The 16,783-nt window shown below is 42.1% G+C and overlaps 1 protein-coding gene across 2 annotated transcripts in view; it reads right to left on the minus strand.

Annotated features, from left to right (window-relative positions):
* Positions 1-359: 359 nt before the first annotated feature.
* stil (STIL centriolar assembly protein) overlaps positions 360-16,783 on the minus strand; it is a 56,410-nt gene continuing 39,986 nt past the window's right edge. The window contains exons 12-17 of one of the 2 annotated variants that reach the window (XM_076277794.1): positions 15,746-16,639; positions 15,397-15,556; positions 4,604-4,796; positions 3,131-3,272; positions 1,468-1,769; positions 360-1,366 (exon numbers count right to left, since the gene is read on the minus strand). In XM_076277794.1, the coding sequence (XP_076133909.1) occupies positions 679-1,366; positions 1,468-1,769; positions 3,131-3,272; positions 4,604-4,796; positions 15,397-15,556; positions 15,746-16,639 (2,379 nt within the window). In that variant the 3' untranslated portion in view covers positions 360-678. Of the gene's footprint in view, positions 1,370-1,467; positions 1,770-3,130; positions 3,273-4,603; positions 4,797-15,396; positions 15,557-15,745; positions 16,640-16,783 lie in introns of both variants that reach the window. The other variant, XM_076277793.1, reaches the window with a different exon arrangement.

The raw sequence follows: 16,783 nt of genomic DNA on the forward strand, positions 1-16,783 counted from the left end.
CATTTAGACTGCTCTTACTGCAAACACATTTTCTTAATATAAAGGCTTTCATAGTTATAATATTGATCATTTAAATGTAAAAATCACATATTATTCAGGAGGATTACCCTTGTTTAGAGGGGTGAGGATCTGCTTGTTTCAAATGAGTAACTGTCCATATGATTTCTGGTCCTTCAGGTAGCCCTCATTCCCAAAAAGGTTAGAGACCCTTGATCTACATTTTTTGGAACAAAAAGTAAGTAAGCAACAGGGTCCTGACTCCAATCATTGCACAGATGATCTATGAGACTCACAAATACATGTTGGAGAACAGTATTAAAACAATGTTTATTTATAAATAACTTGATGAATACCAATTGTGCAAAATGAAGACGTAAAGTGAGGCATTTCATTAAAACAAAAACAAGCAGTTCAACAGCACACAACACACATTTAATGTCTTGGAGAAGTTGAGTAATAAAACTACCATGGTTAAAATACCCAAATAAGAGCACACAGAGATTAAACAATACCAATAGAAACATCTCTACATTTCAACATTAAATACAAACTGCTCAAATTACAAAGTTGTATTGTTCTGAACAGCAGACATTGTAAGGTGAACGAGCTGTGCCTGCATTCTAAAATCCATTTTTATTTTATTTCATGTGACAATTACAAGAAATTACTTGCTTTGCTTTAAAATAGTTTGGGGAGCTGCCTCAATCGGCTAAGGTCAAGGAAATTGCCAACAGAGCCCTGCGTGTCCATGGTCCCCAGAGGAGACTGGTTCTCTGAAGCGGAGTGTCTCTTTCGAGTGATCTCTCTTGTGCCAGTTTTCTCTGTGTGGTTATGACTGTGCAAAAGCATGTGTTTGCCAAAAACCAGGCCTTCATTCTCAAGGTGGGGGGAGCTGTGGGGTCCTGGTGGGGAAGATGGCACATTAATGCCTTTCTGAAAATCATCACTGTTCCTGGAGCTGTCCATTAGTGCTGAGCAATCCAACACAGTGTCATGATGCATTCCATTTTGTTGCTCCTGCAGGTCCTCCTCCTCACTGTCACCACCCTCAATGAGTCCATACCGCTTCATGTATTTCTGTGTGGCTAAGGACATATTCGTAGGCGACAGGATGCTAAGGCCTGCTGCAGTCCTCTCGGTTTTGCTCAGAAAATCCACACTTGGTGGAATTGCATTAGAGGTCTGCTTGGCTTCCCTTTTGAAAGAGAGGTGAGATAGCTGGGCATCACTCAGATACTTGAGGGCAATCGAGTTAGCCTCCAAACTAAGGTCAGCACTGCATCCAGGTGTCAACATGCTCGCACCTACAAAGTCACACACAGCTAGCCTGGGGATCACTGCCTCAGGATTGATGGATGCCAGGGTGCTGCTTATAGGGAGAAAACTTAGATAAGTATACCATTTTAGATTATTAAAAAAAAAAAAAACAACAACCTTACAAAAGCTTATGTAATTGCATAAACATACCTGGCACTCTCCACTGTGGCATTAGTAGACATGCCTTTGCCTTTGGAGTCAACATTTACACCCAACTTCTCTAGATGTTTCACAGTCGCATTGTACACCTGGTCCCCCTTGTGAGAGGACTCAGATTGAGACAAAGCCTTCAAAGATGGTACTGGTGACCGACAGTTGGGAGAAGAAGCCTCTCTGGCTTGGACTAAAACAGAAGATAGGGCTGTCTCTGCAGCTAGTACAGTCCTGTATTCACTTCTGGAACTTCTTGCCTCTCCTTTCAAGGTGTCCTGAAGACGATCATTTACTTGTCCCTAAATAAGATCACACGGGGGTAAAAATGTACATACACATGATTATTTCTTAACACATTTTAAAACACCTTTGAGGTACAGTACAGTACAGTACAGTACAGTACATTTACAACTATATATATGATGTCCAACGGCTTTAAATTAATTTATTATTCCGCAATGGTTTACATGGCATTCTGAGTTTATAGAAGAAAATAGAAACAATTTTGAGAAACCTGTGACAACTGTCCTATAGAGAGTGTCACAGGCATTATTTGTTATTTATAGGGGTACGATGAAATTACATTTCAATCTCGAACTTTGAACTCAGAAGTAGAATCGACGATGTAGCCACACCCCCAATGTCACGTCCAGCATGTATGCCAAGACGCAAAAACACACACGTGTTGAACTGTGGCGTCAACACTCTTTAGGCTGCAGCCAGTTAAAAAATACACAACAGACCGAAATCGAAGCCTCTCTTGCTACTCTGAAATCATCGGTGTGTAAGTATTTTGTCGTTCATTCACGTCAATTAACACTAACTTACTCAACTTAGCAAGTGAAAAGATGATCTAGGCCTAGTTACAGTCCAAAATTACTTTAAGGCATAAAATGCACATTGATAAGTACAGTAGGTCATATTCCATAAACACTAACCTTGGGTCTCTTCGGAGTGTGCTGAAACAATCAAATTATCATTCTGTGTTGTTTCATTTCACTATGTTCACGTCTATGTTTAATGTTTGTTCTGTTTACAACCTCGTGGTTGTAATGGTTTCAAAATAAAAAGCGGTTTCAAAATAAAGGCCCCCCGAAACAGAATAGGAAAGGCCAAAAAAAGTAAACAACATAAGGAATGCATTAATAGTAATATTAAAAAAAGATCGAAAATCGAATCGTGACTTTAAAATTAAAAATTAAATTGAATTGAGGATTTGGATTATCGTGACACTACTTATTTAGGTCAATAAGTTCAAGGTGCTGCATCAAGAGTAATGGACTTGTAATTATCAGGATAATTATTGTTCTTCCTTAGCCTGTTTAAAACCAAACCAAACCAGTCTGGGGAACCTTTCCAACCCTAGCATGGTGACAGGCATAGACATAGTGTTAACTTTGAAATCATTGGTCCAGCCAAACCAAGCACATTGATCAGGGGATTAAGGGACTTCCGGTCGCCGTGAACATGGAGTAGACAGAAATACTTGCTCCCACCTACTATATAAAAATTCTATTGATATAGCTCCCTTCTCTCAACTCTAACATCCACGTACGATTGCAAACCCCCAACGAACAGCCCGTCAGATGACATCGAAACAGAAACGCAAAAAATTAACTTAATTATTTAATTATCTGTTGGTTGCCGTATACAATCTTACCAGTAAATCTTGAAAAAACCTTTGATCGGCGGCTACACTTTTGCCGTGTGACTCATCTGTATTAGCTGACTGGAACTGGTAACACATGCTGGCACTCTCTCCAAGCATAAGGCTCTGAAAAGAATGAGATACACCTGGGCTCCTACAAGGTGTTAAAATGAACACAAAAGAAACATCACCAATTAACACATTACACTAGCATTACAACTGTTAAATGCACCATAACACTTGCAAAACAGAATATGAGGACATATCAATATCAGTGTTGTCACAATACCAAATTATGACTTCAATACAATACCTGCCATAAATATCGATACTCGATACTGAAACGATACCACGGCGAAATATATCCTAAAATATCTGGAAAAGAAAGGAGTCTGGTCTCTTCCAGGTGTATTTTAGTAATTTGTGTTGGATTTGGTGCACTTTTGTAGTGTGGAGGTCAGTTCTGGGTTCATCATCATAAAGTGCTTACATGTTTATTATTTTTATAGTCAGTAAAATAGTAGTTTTACTGTGTGTGGTTAAGTGCTTTATTGTTTGTTATAGTTAATATACATTAGGTATTGTTTTGACAGTGAATTACCCTTAAATAGCCAAATTAGATGGTTAGCTAGATGGAGGTCAGTGTTAAAATTACTGCATGCAAATCACTAAATATGCAGAAGGGACTAATCTTTAGACCATCTGATGTACCTTCTCGTATTTATGGGATTTCTTTGATACACTGTCTTCTTTGCTCCCAGTGTGATTTAATAAGTAGGACTAGGCTACAACGTTTCGATCATTCAACAGGTCTTCTTCATCAGGTACAATACTGCAATATATGTCCGTACATTTCTACATTATGTCTATTTCTTTGATAGTTAACATTATATATTTGCTACCACAATAGTAATTATAGCCGCTATTATTAGGACTCAACACACTTCGGTGGTAGGCTATGGGCTTTACTGAGCGCATTTCAGGTAGCCTATATTACATCTACAAAATGATTATATAAATAACTGCAGGCTACATGCCATGATGAGCTTTACCAGTACTAACCGAATATTAAATAGATTGTTTGCAAGTTGGTGTTAACATTACTAGCGTGAACATTGCGCTTTCATCACGTTAAAACACACTATGATCACAGCATTTATTTCCTTATTTATTTATTTATTTATTTATTTATGTCTCGTGAATCTCAAGATTCCTGATCTTGTGTCCCGTTCGCTCACTCACCCAGGGCTGCCTGCCTGACACGCCCACTATGCGTATAAGGATCATTAAGGAGAGTGGGAGCAGTGTACTCCACACAGACATGCTACTATTTTAATAAAGTATCGATTCTAAAAACGTTGGAAATCGTATCGTTTTTTGTGGGAGAGCATCGTGATAGCTTTCTAGTATCAAGACATTGTGCAACACTAATCAATATACTGCATCCATTGCTCAATTTAAAATGAAACAGCAAGACTGAAGTACATTTGTTGTGATTCCTTGTGGTTCTGATCACTGCTCCTAGTCTCGTCCTCAGGGTCCTTTATCCTGTTTGTGTGCGTTTGACTTATGGCTGTGGGACTGGACTGTCTTGAATGGGCCAAGCCGCTGCTGAGAGTTCCTGGAGTACCACCTCTCCACCACTCATCCTCACTCTTGCCACAAAACAGACTAGCACCTGGAAGACAGAATCACAGACTGTATGGGACTGCATGTATCAGCATGTTTATGACTACTGACAGGTGAAGTGAATAACACTGATTATCTCCTCATCATGGCAACTGTAAGTTGGTGGGATATATTAGGCACCAAGTGAACATTTTTTCCCCAAAGATGATATGTTGGAAGCAGGAAAAATAGGCAAGCTTAAGGATTTGAGTGCCTTTGACAAGGGCCAAATTGTAACTGGGTCAGAGCATCTCCATAACTGCAGCTCTTGTAGGTTGTTCCTGGTCCGCAGAAGTCAGCACCTATCCAAAGTGGTCCAAGGACGAAAAAGCAGTGAACTGATGACAGGGTCACAGGCAGCCGAGGCTCATTGATGCACGTCAAAGGCTGGCCTGTGTGGGCCGATCCAACAGATGAGCTACTGTAGCTCAAATTGCGTAATGTTGATTCTAATAGAAAGATGTCAGAACACACAGCTCATCACAGTTTGTTGCGTATGGTTCTGTGCAACCGCAGCCCAGTCAGGGTGCCCAATCCTGTCCACTGCGGAAAGCACCAACAATGGGCACATGAGCATCAGAACTGGACCACGGAGCCAAAGATCCTTGATTACTAGCAAGATAGAGCAACGTAATTTGTTACTGTGGGAGCAAAACGGGACAGTTCCGGTCTGCATAAGTGGTAAAGTAAATTACACTATTAGGCTTGAAATGATCACAAACACTTACAGATGACAAAATTTTCCAAATAACCCTCAACAAATCCAGAAAGACATAATGACCAATTTATTGACATTAGTGCAGCGAGGGCTTACTCTGGTCTGCATAAAGGGGGATTTTCCCCCCTCCCCCTTGCAATAATCGAACACGGAAGTTGTCGAACGTTTGCGCCTCTCGCTCTGCTTTAACCCTCTCTGATGGAGCAATAGAAGAAGGGGGCTTGGTCTGATAACACGCATTTTCTTTTACAACACGTGGATGGCCTGGTGCATGTGCATCGTTTACCTGGGCAACACATGGCACCAGGATGCACTGTGGGAAAAAGGCAAGCCGGTGGAGGCAGTGTGATGGTTTGGGCAATGTTTTGCTGGGAAACCTCGGGCCCTGCTATTCATGTGGATGTTACTTTGACACGTACAACATGCCTAATAGGGGTGTAAAGATTAACCGATACGTATCGGTATCCGTTTAACGTGTAAGATACGTGAAGCCCTGTATCGGAATAAAACTGAAATGAACCGGTCGTTATATCGATTTACTAGTTACGAATCGGTTCACAACCTTTTCTGCTCTCTCAGACTCTCATTTACGTTGCAAGCAGCGCGTTCATCCCACTTCCGGTTTTGAAACCACACGTGGCACGGATTTGTGGGTAATGCAGTTCGTTTTGGGCTACATTCATTGCCCAAAGTTGTCAAAGGACCTCATTACCCATACATCTACTGCAACTTAAGCACGTGACGACTCGCACTCGGTCGTTTTTACTCTTTTGTTTTTCAAAATCCAGCGCGAAAACGATAGTCTGAGTAGCCTTATGTTTGATGAAGGGATGTCCTTAATGTTAAAGAATAATTTGGCCCTTGCTGCTAAAATGATGCACAAATTATTATTATTTTGTTCATATTCACTCAGACTTGTGGCACTGAGTTTCTGGTTTCTGCATATTAGGTCTACCGTTGAAACAAAATAAGCCCAGAGAGTTCATTGATGTAGGCCTATTTTATTCTTGTAGGCTATGAGAAAATGCCAACAGTGTCTTAAAGGAGAATTCCGGTGTGATATTGACCTAAAGTGTGTTGAAACATGATACCGAGTGTGAACGTATGTCTCATAGCCCATCTCGGCTTGTCCCCTGCACTCCAAAATCTGGTGCTAGTTAGCCGATGCTACCAACAGCTTGTTCAATGGTGGTGCTTCGGCATCGGGCTAGCCGTGCAAATAAATCACTGTTTTACACCATTTACGATGCTTATTATACAGACAGTATCTTCACAAAGTTTAGTGTTTGCAGCCATCTTGAATTTAGTCACGATAAGTCGAGCGACGAGTAAGAATGAACAGGTATGATAAGGGATCAGATTCCAAAAAGAATTCAGTGGAAATGCATGGATTCCAGTTTCTTCCAGTAGCAGCAACTAGAATCCATGCATTTCCACTGAATTCTTTTTGGAATCTGATCCCTTATCATACCTGGACATTCTTACTCGTCGCTCGACTTATCGTGACTAAATTCAAGATGGCTGCAAACGCTAAACTTCATGAAGATACTGTCTGTATAAATCGTCTTGTAAGTAAACTACCAGTGCTTTTTCAAAGTTCTCAATGTCTCGTTTTAAATGTCAGGGCCTTCGGTAGTATACCAATGAAGTGTGGAGATACATTGAGCCTCGTAAATGGTGTAAAACAGTGATTTATTTGCACGGCTAGCCCGATGCTGAAGCACCACCATTGAACAAGCTGTTGGTAGCATCGGCTAACTAGCACCAGATTTTGGAGTGCAGGGGACAAGCCGAGATGGGCTATGAGACATACGTTCACACTCGGTATCATGTTTCAACACACTTTAGGTCAATATCACACCGGAATTCTCCTTTAAGCACTGTTTTATTTTATTTCGGTATTGTCTTACCTCAACAATTATTATAGACTATTATTTTTTCATTTCAATACAGTATTGATTCAAACCTCAGTTTAGATAATCATATTCAATTGATAAAGATAGTCAATTTTTTTGCCTAATTGACAACCATGACCATGGTAATTGATAACATAAAATTAATGTGCACCTTGAGCAAATGATAAATCTTTCAGAATGCTTTCCATTCTTGAACTGCATCGAATTGCATCGCATTTAATCGTACTGAATCGTTTTTTATGAATATGTATCTTTTCTTGTATCGAATCATGCTCATGTATCTAGATGTGAATCGTATCGTCTTTTACATGAGAGATTCACACCCCTAATGCCTAAGCATTGTTACAGACCATGTACACCCTTTCATGGCAATGGTATTCCCTGATGGCAGTGTCCTCTTTCAGCAGGATAATATGCCCTGCTACAAAAACAAAAATCTTTCAGGTTTGAGGAACACAACGAGTTCAAGGTGTTGACTTGGCCTCCACCTTCTCACCGCTGGATGCTGACCAGGTCTGGGAACTATCTGGACTATTGCAATGGTGTCTGCTGAGCAAGGCCCTTGACAGGCTACAATATGTCCAGAACTCAGCTGCCAGGGTCTTAACACGCACAAAACCCTGCCAGCATATTACCCCCACCCTTCACTGGCTGCCAGTCAAGTCACAAATCACTTTTAAAATCCTCTTTCTCACCTACAAGTCCCTCCACGCACTTACGGCTCCCACACACAGCTGCGTTCCGTCAATGCATGCCAGTGGGTGTTCCCGACGGTAGCTATGCAAATGACTTGAAGTAAAACCGTAATGTGATTGGTTGGTGCCGTCCGTAGATTGGCTTGATTGGCCGGTGCCGTCTGTCGATGCAGCAACAGCTGAACTCCTCAACGCGAGCGGCGGGAGAAACGCGACGCGACGGACCCACAATTCAGTTCGGCAACGGATCACGTGAGCCCATGTAAAGTGAATGGGATGCGTCTCCAGCAACTCGAAGCACGCAGCTGTGTGTGGGAGCCGTAACACACGCACAGCTTTTTGATCTCCTCCACCCCGTCAATCACGGTCCCTGCAATCCTCTGACAAGGATCAGCTTGCCATTCCCCGCATTTAAGCTGTTATTATTATTATTATCATCATTATCATCAGCCCTCAGACCCTCCCACAGGTGGTACACGTTCAGAATGTTCCAGAGGTGGGAGTAAGTCACACATGTGCAAGTCAAAAGCAAGTCTCAAGTCTTAACCTTCAAGTCTCAAGCAAGTCCAAGTCATTTTTTGTGACGATCAAGCAAGTCAAGTCAAGTCATAGCTTGGGTCAAGCAAGTCAAGTCATAGCCAAATCATACAAATTCATGATGATTTACCCACGTTTTCATTTTAAAATAAGCTACAGTAGGCAAGTTATGAACTGCTGGAGTTTTTTTGTAACAAACAAATAGACATTGCATTAATTCAAGCCACATACATCTGAACGTTTTTTTTAGAATAAGATGAAATGTATACGAATAAAAATAAACGTATTTCAAGTAGATCTATTATTCAAGTAGACCTATTATTGTTTCAATGTGCCTCAAATATTAGTTAAGCTACATCAAATCATGAAAATATATTCAAACAGTTCAAGTTATACCAGTCATCTCCAGGGACCCAATAATGTTGAAAAAGTGAACTAATCAATGAATCAAACGCTGCTGCCGACGTCACTGCCAAACTTTGACAAGTGCGACTGCGCAATGGGTTTTAGTAGGGTTTAGGACCGTCAATGCTGTATCATATTATAGGCTACATAAGCCTAACATGTGAAGTAAGGAACTTTTCTATGCTGATTGCTGGCAGTTAGCTAGGCCTACTGACTGTTGTTACTACTAGGCTGTAACGTATGGAACGGGGACGTGTTTAAGGGGAGGGAGAAAGAGAGGCGCTTACTTTAGGTTATATTGGCAACATTTTCGCTAGCATATCAAGATTAAACTTAGACAAGAAAATGTTTCACTTTGCCATTTCACACAAAACCTAATATCGTGTTAACTAAAAAGCATAATAGATTCAGAGCCAACTCGCCTTAAACAACGTGCCTTAAATTTGACATTAGGTTTCTAACACGACTAACTTCTGACGGATGAAAATCGACGTGGAGGTGGTTACGTCGCTAATTTGCGCACTTGTAGACTGCTGTTCATTTCTCCTTTGAGTTGTCAGATAAATCATATGTGTAGCCAAGCATTATTATGTTTTGTAGAGCGTAGAGCCTTCCATATTTGCAAGTTAGCCTACCTCAGTCTGTCTCATTTGACCTGGCACTTGCTGTTGGTCTGTCGCGTCACTTGGTAATAATGACAGGTTCGCTTGCGTGACACATGCAACAGCACCTAAGCAGATTTTTTAAAATTGTAAAGTTAACTCCTTAATATCTATGAAAAAATAAAAAGTCAAGTCATTTCAAGTCATTTGTCTCAAGTCTAAGTCAAGTCTCAAGTCATGAATAGCAAGTCAAGTCAAGTCTTTTATACATGTTGATCAAGCAAGTCTCAAGTCCTAAAAAATGTGACTCGAGTCTGACTCGAGTCAAGTCATGTGACTCGAGTCCCCCATGTCTGGAATGTTTGCCTAACCCCTTGGGCGGGACCTACTAAGGTCAATTAATGGAAGTAGGCCTTCTTATCTAGTGAAAAAGTCATATATCTCACAGGAAATAAATGCTATGTGAAACAGCATGAAAACACTATGATTGGTAACACTTTAAGCAGTGTTTCCTCTATGTTGATTTGGTAGTGGCGGCCCGCCACGGTTTAATTTTCTTCCCCCACGGTATCAGAAATGGGGCAGAAGCACAATAGTCGCAGTTGCCTTTTAAATGATCCTGCCGACATTATGCACCCCCGTTGGCGGCCGCTAACGTTGCAATTTAACAACAAGCAGAACTATTCAGAGGTTTGGGGCTGTCCAGTTTAACTCCACATAGTGTGTTGATGTGCTTATTGTCCAAACGTCCAAAAGCTTTCTTCCGAGTCACTATTAAACAACACCTCCACCAAAAACGTTACCGCGGTGGGTCCGTTTTAATAAGACAACGTTCAACTTGTCAGTTCTGACAGCTCACGTCCTGATATCAAACATCTGGAAACATTAAAACGATAAGTGAGTCACTAATATAATACAAATGGGAAATAGTCTATAGATGTAGTAATAGATGTAATGATGTTAAAGTAAATAGTTGTGTTGTATGACACGGAAAAGTTTATTTTTTAATGATTTGGGCTACACAGACGCACAACGGCCGCACGACCTAAACGTTTATTACCCTTGTTGCTAAATGTGAAAATAAATTAGCAAAAAGAAGTGCAACCATTTTTTTTTAAATTTCTAAGGAATTAGGCTACAGAATGCTTAGCCTAGGCCAGGGATCGGCAAACTGCGGCCCGCCGAGCATTTTCATCCGGCCCGCCGAGCATTTCATTTGGTTATCAGGCTGCTTGCTATTTTTTTCCTGCGATAGAGACGACGTTGGTTAGCCTTACTGCAAACTGCTTTTCATTCTCCTTAGAGAACGTTTGCAATGTCAATGTCAAAACATCATGTTAAATAGAGATAACATCATGTTAAACTAAGTTAACTCTTAGTTATCTCCTTTGCAGCAGATCTAACGTGAAGATTATGCGATCCATTTAATTGGGAACGCGTCTGCACTCACGAGAGGGAGAGAGAGCCGCAGGTTCCAGCTGGCTTGTCATTGTTGATAACTGATATCTCCTTCTTATAAGAAACTTTTAAAAGGAAATCATGAAGGCAACAGTAGTTCCCACTACTGACCATTTAAAAACTGTGAGAGGGCCCAGCCTTAGGTACAACACTAGCCATAGCGGTGCAGGCAGAAGATCATTGAGAAAATATAGCTGCAAGCAGCAATGTGGGGGCCAAGCAGGCAGTTCAGCAGGCCAGATTTGCCATGCAACTCAATGCCGTGGCATCAGGCATATAGCATTAAGCAGTCACAGCAAGTTCCATGTCAAACAACCCAAGAATGGCTGAGTTACAAGGTCAAGTTTCACATCAAAACATAACTGATTTTGTGGGGCTGAACCAGGGCTGAGTGTCGCCGCCCCCTCACCCAGCCAACCCACCGCCACTGCCCGTCCCACCCCGCCCCACCCTTGCACGCACGCATTAGAATGAACTTGATGGAACTCGCTGTCATCAGTTTCACATCAAAAATAAAAGATCGATTGAGATATGATCATGCTTGCTGTAATTTCAATGCCCCCATAGAGGTCAAAGGTCACCAACTTATTTGTGCATCATCAGGATGAACCAGACGGTTCTATGGGCTGCCATTGACCTCCATTGCAGAATAATGCAGCAACTACAGGCCAAAATACATTTTTGGCAATTACAGAGCCCCCTAGAGGTCAAAGGTCACCAAATTTCTTGAGCGACCTCCTGGTGGGTCCTGAGGACCATGTACTAAGTATAGTTTTGATACATGAAAGCGTTGCTGAGATATGAGCTCACTTCCTGTTTGGCAGCTTCGTCGCAAATTTCGATTGGCTGTTACAGGCGAACGCTTCTGTCAATTGTTCCAGAAAAAAATACACTGATAAGGCATGGTCTGAAGATGGTCTCTGCCAATTTTGATGAGGATCAGCTGAAATTTGTGACTTGCGAATACTTATTCATGTTTTTGATTAAATCCAATATGGCGACCAAATCAATTACGATGACATCACAAGTTGGCTTGGGTCGGCCTAAGGACCTTCCACAGTATTGTTAGACACCACTAGTGCGTTTTAATTCTAAGCACATCAACAGCTACAGGCCAAAATGCATTTTCGCTAATTACAGCGCCCCCTAGAGGTCAAAGGTCACCAGATTTTTTGAGTGCCCTACTGAAGGGGTTATAAGTCCATGTACTAAGTTTGGTTATGACAGATGAAAGGGTTGCTGAGATATGAGCTCACTTCCTGTTTGGCGGCTTCGCCGCATATTTCGTTTGCCTGTTACGGGAAAACGGTTTTAGTTCCGAAGATGAAATTCGATAACTTTTGTGCGGCTTGGTCTGAAGATGTTATGTGCTAAGTTTCGTGAAAATCGGACAAACTATGTGAGGCGTGAAACTTTTTAAAGGTTTTTGACAAAATCCAAAATGGCGGAAAATCCATCATGGCGGAAATTGACGTCATAGAGTCCGTTGAACTCGGCTTGGTCCAAGGATTCCAACGATACCACATTTTTGACAATCGGGCAAACGGGTCAAAAGTTACGTGCGTGAACGCACGTCCAACTTTGGCCTGTTGGTGCCGCTAGAGTGCTAAAGGTGCTGACATGAAACTTGGTGAAATAAAATACTGGAGTGTCCCCAATCAGTGTGCCAAATTTCATAACTTTTTACCAGACGGTTCTATGGGCTGCCATAGACTCCCATGGCGGAAGAAAGATGTTGAATAAATATAGCTGCAAGCAGCAATGTGGGGGCCAAGCAGGCAGTTCAGCAGGCCAGATTTGCCATGCAACTCAATGCCGTGGCATCAGGCATATAGCATTAAGCAGTCACAGCAAGTTCCATGTCAAACAACCCAAGATTGGCTGAGTTACAAGGTCAAGTTTCACATCAAAACATAACTGATTTTGTTTGGCTGAACCAGGGCTGAGTGTCGCCGCCCCCTCACCCAGCCAACCCAGCGCCGCAATCGCCCCTGCCCGTCCCACCCTACCCCACCTTTGCACGCACGCTTTAGAATTAACTGGATGGAACCTCGCTGTCATCAGTTTCACATCAAAAATAAAAGATCGATTGAGATATTATCATGCTTGCTGTGATTTCAATGCCCCCATAGAGGTCAAAGGTCACCAAATTATTTGTGCATCATCAGGATGAACCAGACGGTTCTATGGGCTGCCATTGACCTCCATTGCAGAATAATGCAGCAACTACAGGCCAAAATACATTTTTGCCAATTACAGAGCCCCCTAGAGGTCAAAGGTCACCAAATTTCTTGAGCGTCCTCCTGGTGGGTCCTGAGGACCATGTACTAAGTTTGGTTTTGATACATGAAAGCATTGCTGAGATATGAGCTCACTTCCTGTTTGGCGGCCTCGCCGCAAATTTCGATTGGCTGTTACAGGCAAACGCTTCGGTCAATTGTTCCAGAAAAAAATACACTGATAAGGCATGGTCTGAGGATGGTCTCTGCCAATTTTGGTGAGAATCAGCTGAAATTTGTGACTTGCGAATACTTATTCATGTTTTTGATTAAATCCAATATGGCGACCAAATCAATTACGATGACATCACAAGTTGGCTTGGGTCGGCCTAAGGACCTTCCACAGTATTGTCAGACACCACTAGTGCGTTTTAATTCTAAGCACAACTGCAGCTACAGGCCAATAGGCATATTTCTTAATTACAGCGCCCCCTAGAGGTCAAAGGTCACCAGATTTTTTGTGCCCTACTGATGGGGTTATAAGTCCATGTACTAAGTTTGGTTATGATAGATGAATGGGTTGCTGAGATATGAGCTCACTTCCTGTTTGGCGGCTTCGCCGCAAATTTCGATTGGCTGTTACGGGCGAACGGTTTTAGTTCCGAAGACAAAAATCGATAACTTTTGTGCGGATTGGTCTGAAGATCATATGTACTAAGTTTCGTTAAAATCGGACAAACTATGTGAGGCGTGAAACTTTTTAAAGGTTTTTTACAAAATCCAAAATGGCGGAAAATCCATCATGGCGGAAAATGACGTCATAGGGTGCGTTGAACTCGGCTTGGTCCAAGGATTCCAAAGATACCTCATTAATGGCAATTGGGCATACGAGTCAAATGTTACGTGCGTGAACGCACGTCCAACTTTGGCCTGTTGGTGGCGCTAGAGCGCTGGTGGTGCCGGCATGAAACTTGGTGCAATTAATTATTGGCATATCCCCAATCAGTGTGCCAAATTTCACAACTTTTCACCAGTCGGTTCTATAGGCTGCCATAGACTTCAATGGCGGAAGCGTAATAATAATAGGGAAGAAAACATAGAATCACTAAGGGTTGCCCTGCAGCTTCGCTGCTTGGCCCCCAATAATAAGAAATCATAGAATCACTAAGGGTTGCCTCGCAGCTTCGCTGCTTGGCCCCCAATAAACGTGAATTAAAGCGACTGTCTTAAAGCGACAGTGCACAATTTATACATTTGTTAAACTGCATAAAATTAGCAGTATTTTTAAGCAATTAATATTTTAAAAGAAATACTTTTCATACTAAATTATAGGCTATAAAAACAATAGTTTTTTATGTATATGTTGTTTGTTGTGCCGCAATTTTCAAAACCCAATGTGGCCCTTGAGCCAAAAAGTTTGCCCACCCCTGATCTAACAGCATGTATGCTACTCAGCATCAATGGACCACCTCTTTCTGAAATTCCCTATAACCGAGCCTTGGAGTTATTTTTCCAAAAGAAAAATTAAATGTGCACAGCAAGGCTTCTTTGAATTTTGGTTTCCCCACGAAGAATTTCTTGTAAAATTCATTTTGCAGACCTGTTGTAGATTCTCCAAAAATACAGTTCAATCACAACTGAAAATAATGCCTCATTGAATAGAGTGTGTGAATAGAGGTTAATAAATATAATTGTTTGTGTTGCAGCGAAGTGTCAGTTGTCAGTTCCGTGGTGCTGGGATGGGGGGGGGGGGGGGGGGGGAGTGTTCGGACGGGCCTGCCCCCACTGCTTAAAAAAATCCTAGAGGAAACACTGACTTTACATGACAGTATCGATATAAGAGTGACATGACACCGTTAATCCCTAATTTCCCGACTAGGCGTAGGTCTGTCTGGCTACACTGAGCTACTTGAGCTTGGTTGGCTATACTTCTTCCTCAATATAATGTCAGTGGTGTGAATGTATTTCACCACTCTAACAAGATCTGTGAATCTGCGTTGAATCTGTGCATCACAAAATCCTCTCGTGAATGATCTGGGGGAGTCAGTGACAAAGTGTACCTGTTCCTATGGCAATGCTGACACTGTTCCTCTTCTTGGGATCGGGGGTCATCGGTTTTTGACCAAGGGTTAGTCCAGCAGGCTTCTCCCCTGACTGATGCGAGGAGTCAGAATGGTGAGATGACGTTCCCTGGCTTTGGGCCTCCAGAAGCTTGTGAATCTGAGAAATCACACAGGTTCAGATTATCACTAGCAGCATACACCACAATGGCACATAAGGCCAAGTAAGAATAAGAAGGTAGTTAAGTAAAAAAAAAAAAAAAAAGCCTACATATGGCAACGTATTGATAGGGGTGTGTTATGTTAAACAATCAAGGTTTCAAGGTGAGGGTACTTAAATATTAGTCACCTGTGACTGCAGAAGTTTCAGCTGCCGGTCCTGGTCCATAAGAATTCTATAAGCATCTACTGATACCATGTTAAAACAAGCATCAGACACATCCATGCAGGCATCCTGGCTCTGGCAACCCTGGCTCACAGATGGCACTGGATGGCTCTGGCGGCGTTTGCTGTGGGAACTATGCTGCAAACAATCCAAATGTGGTGGAGTCTTTGAGACATACACTGGGCCCTGATAGGAAGTCCGGTGAGGTGGTGACAGGCAACAACCTCTGGGAGGAGTTGATTTGGGAATACAAGAAACTGTGGCAGGGTTAGTGGGAGTCATCTGATTCAATAGATCTGAGGGTAGGGGTGTCTCTGGCCAATGTTGAGACTGATAAGACAGAGCAGTGTAGTGGTGGTGGCAGCAGCTACATGGCTTATTGACACACTTTAAGGAGGTGCTGGGAAACATGCACAATTGTGGCAGAGGCAGAGCTGGGGTGGTAACAGAGAATCTACAATGGGGTGATTGTGAGTGTATAGACTGATCTGGGGTGTAAGGTTTGGATTCCTGGGCATAGCCAAGCTCAGAAGACCCATCAGGTAAAGTAGCCATCTTAGGTGGGGAGGACAACAAAGGCAACGATGAACGATGTGAAAATCCAGTTGACCCTTCACAACCCTCTTTAGACATGGTTTGAGTAACAGTTCTGTTCATTGGGGGGCAGGCATTGAGCTTGTTCTGTCCACTGACATAAAGTTCTTTATGGGTTTTGGGGAATGCACAAATCTCCCTTTGCTGTAGGGTGGGAAGGGGAAGGTGTTGTGGAGTTGCATCGGGAGACTTTGTTATCCCAGCCACAAAGCTGACATCCATTACCAAAGACAGCTCTGGTACTGTGGGCTGCACCTGTCTCATCTAAAAGGAATAAAAGTTTATTAAATGATTGGTCCAGTTTACCGTGTGGGATGGAGATATACATCTTTTTAACTTTGGATTCACTAGTGAAATACAGATGCCTAAGGTCATCAGAATGGACTGTCAGCTTCTAGGATGTAGTTG

Source organism: Alosa pseudoharengus, unplaced genomic scaffold (genome assembly GCF_046254945.1).
Source record: "Alosa pseudoharengus isolate Yale_2024_CS ecotype anadromous, Long Island Sound unplaced genomic scaffold, YU_APseudo_1.1 YU_APseudo_1.1_scf_11, whole genome shotgun sequence".
Lineage (NCBI taxonomy): Eukaryota > Metazoa > Chordata > Actinopteri > Clupeiformes > Clupeidae > Alosa > Alosa pseudoharengus.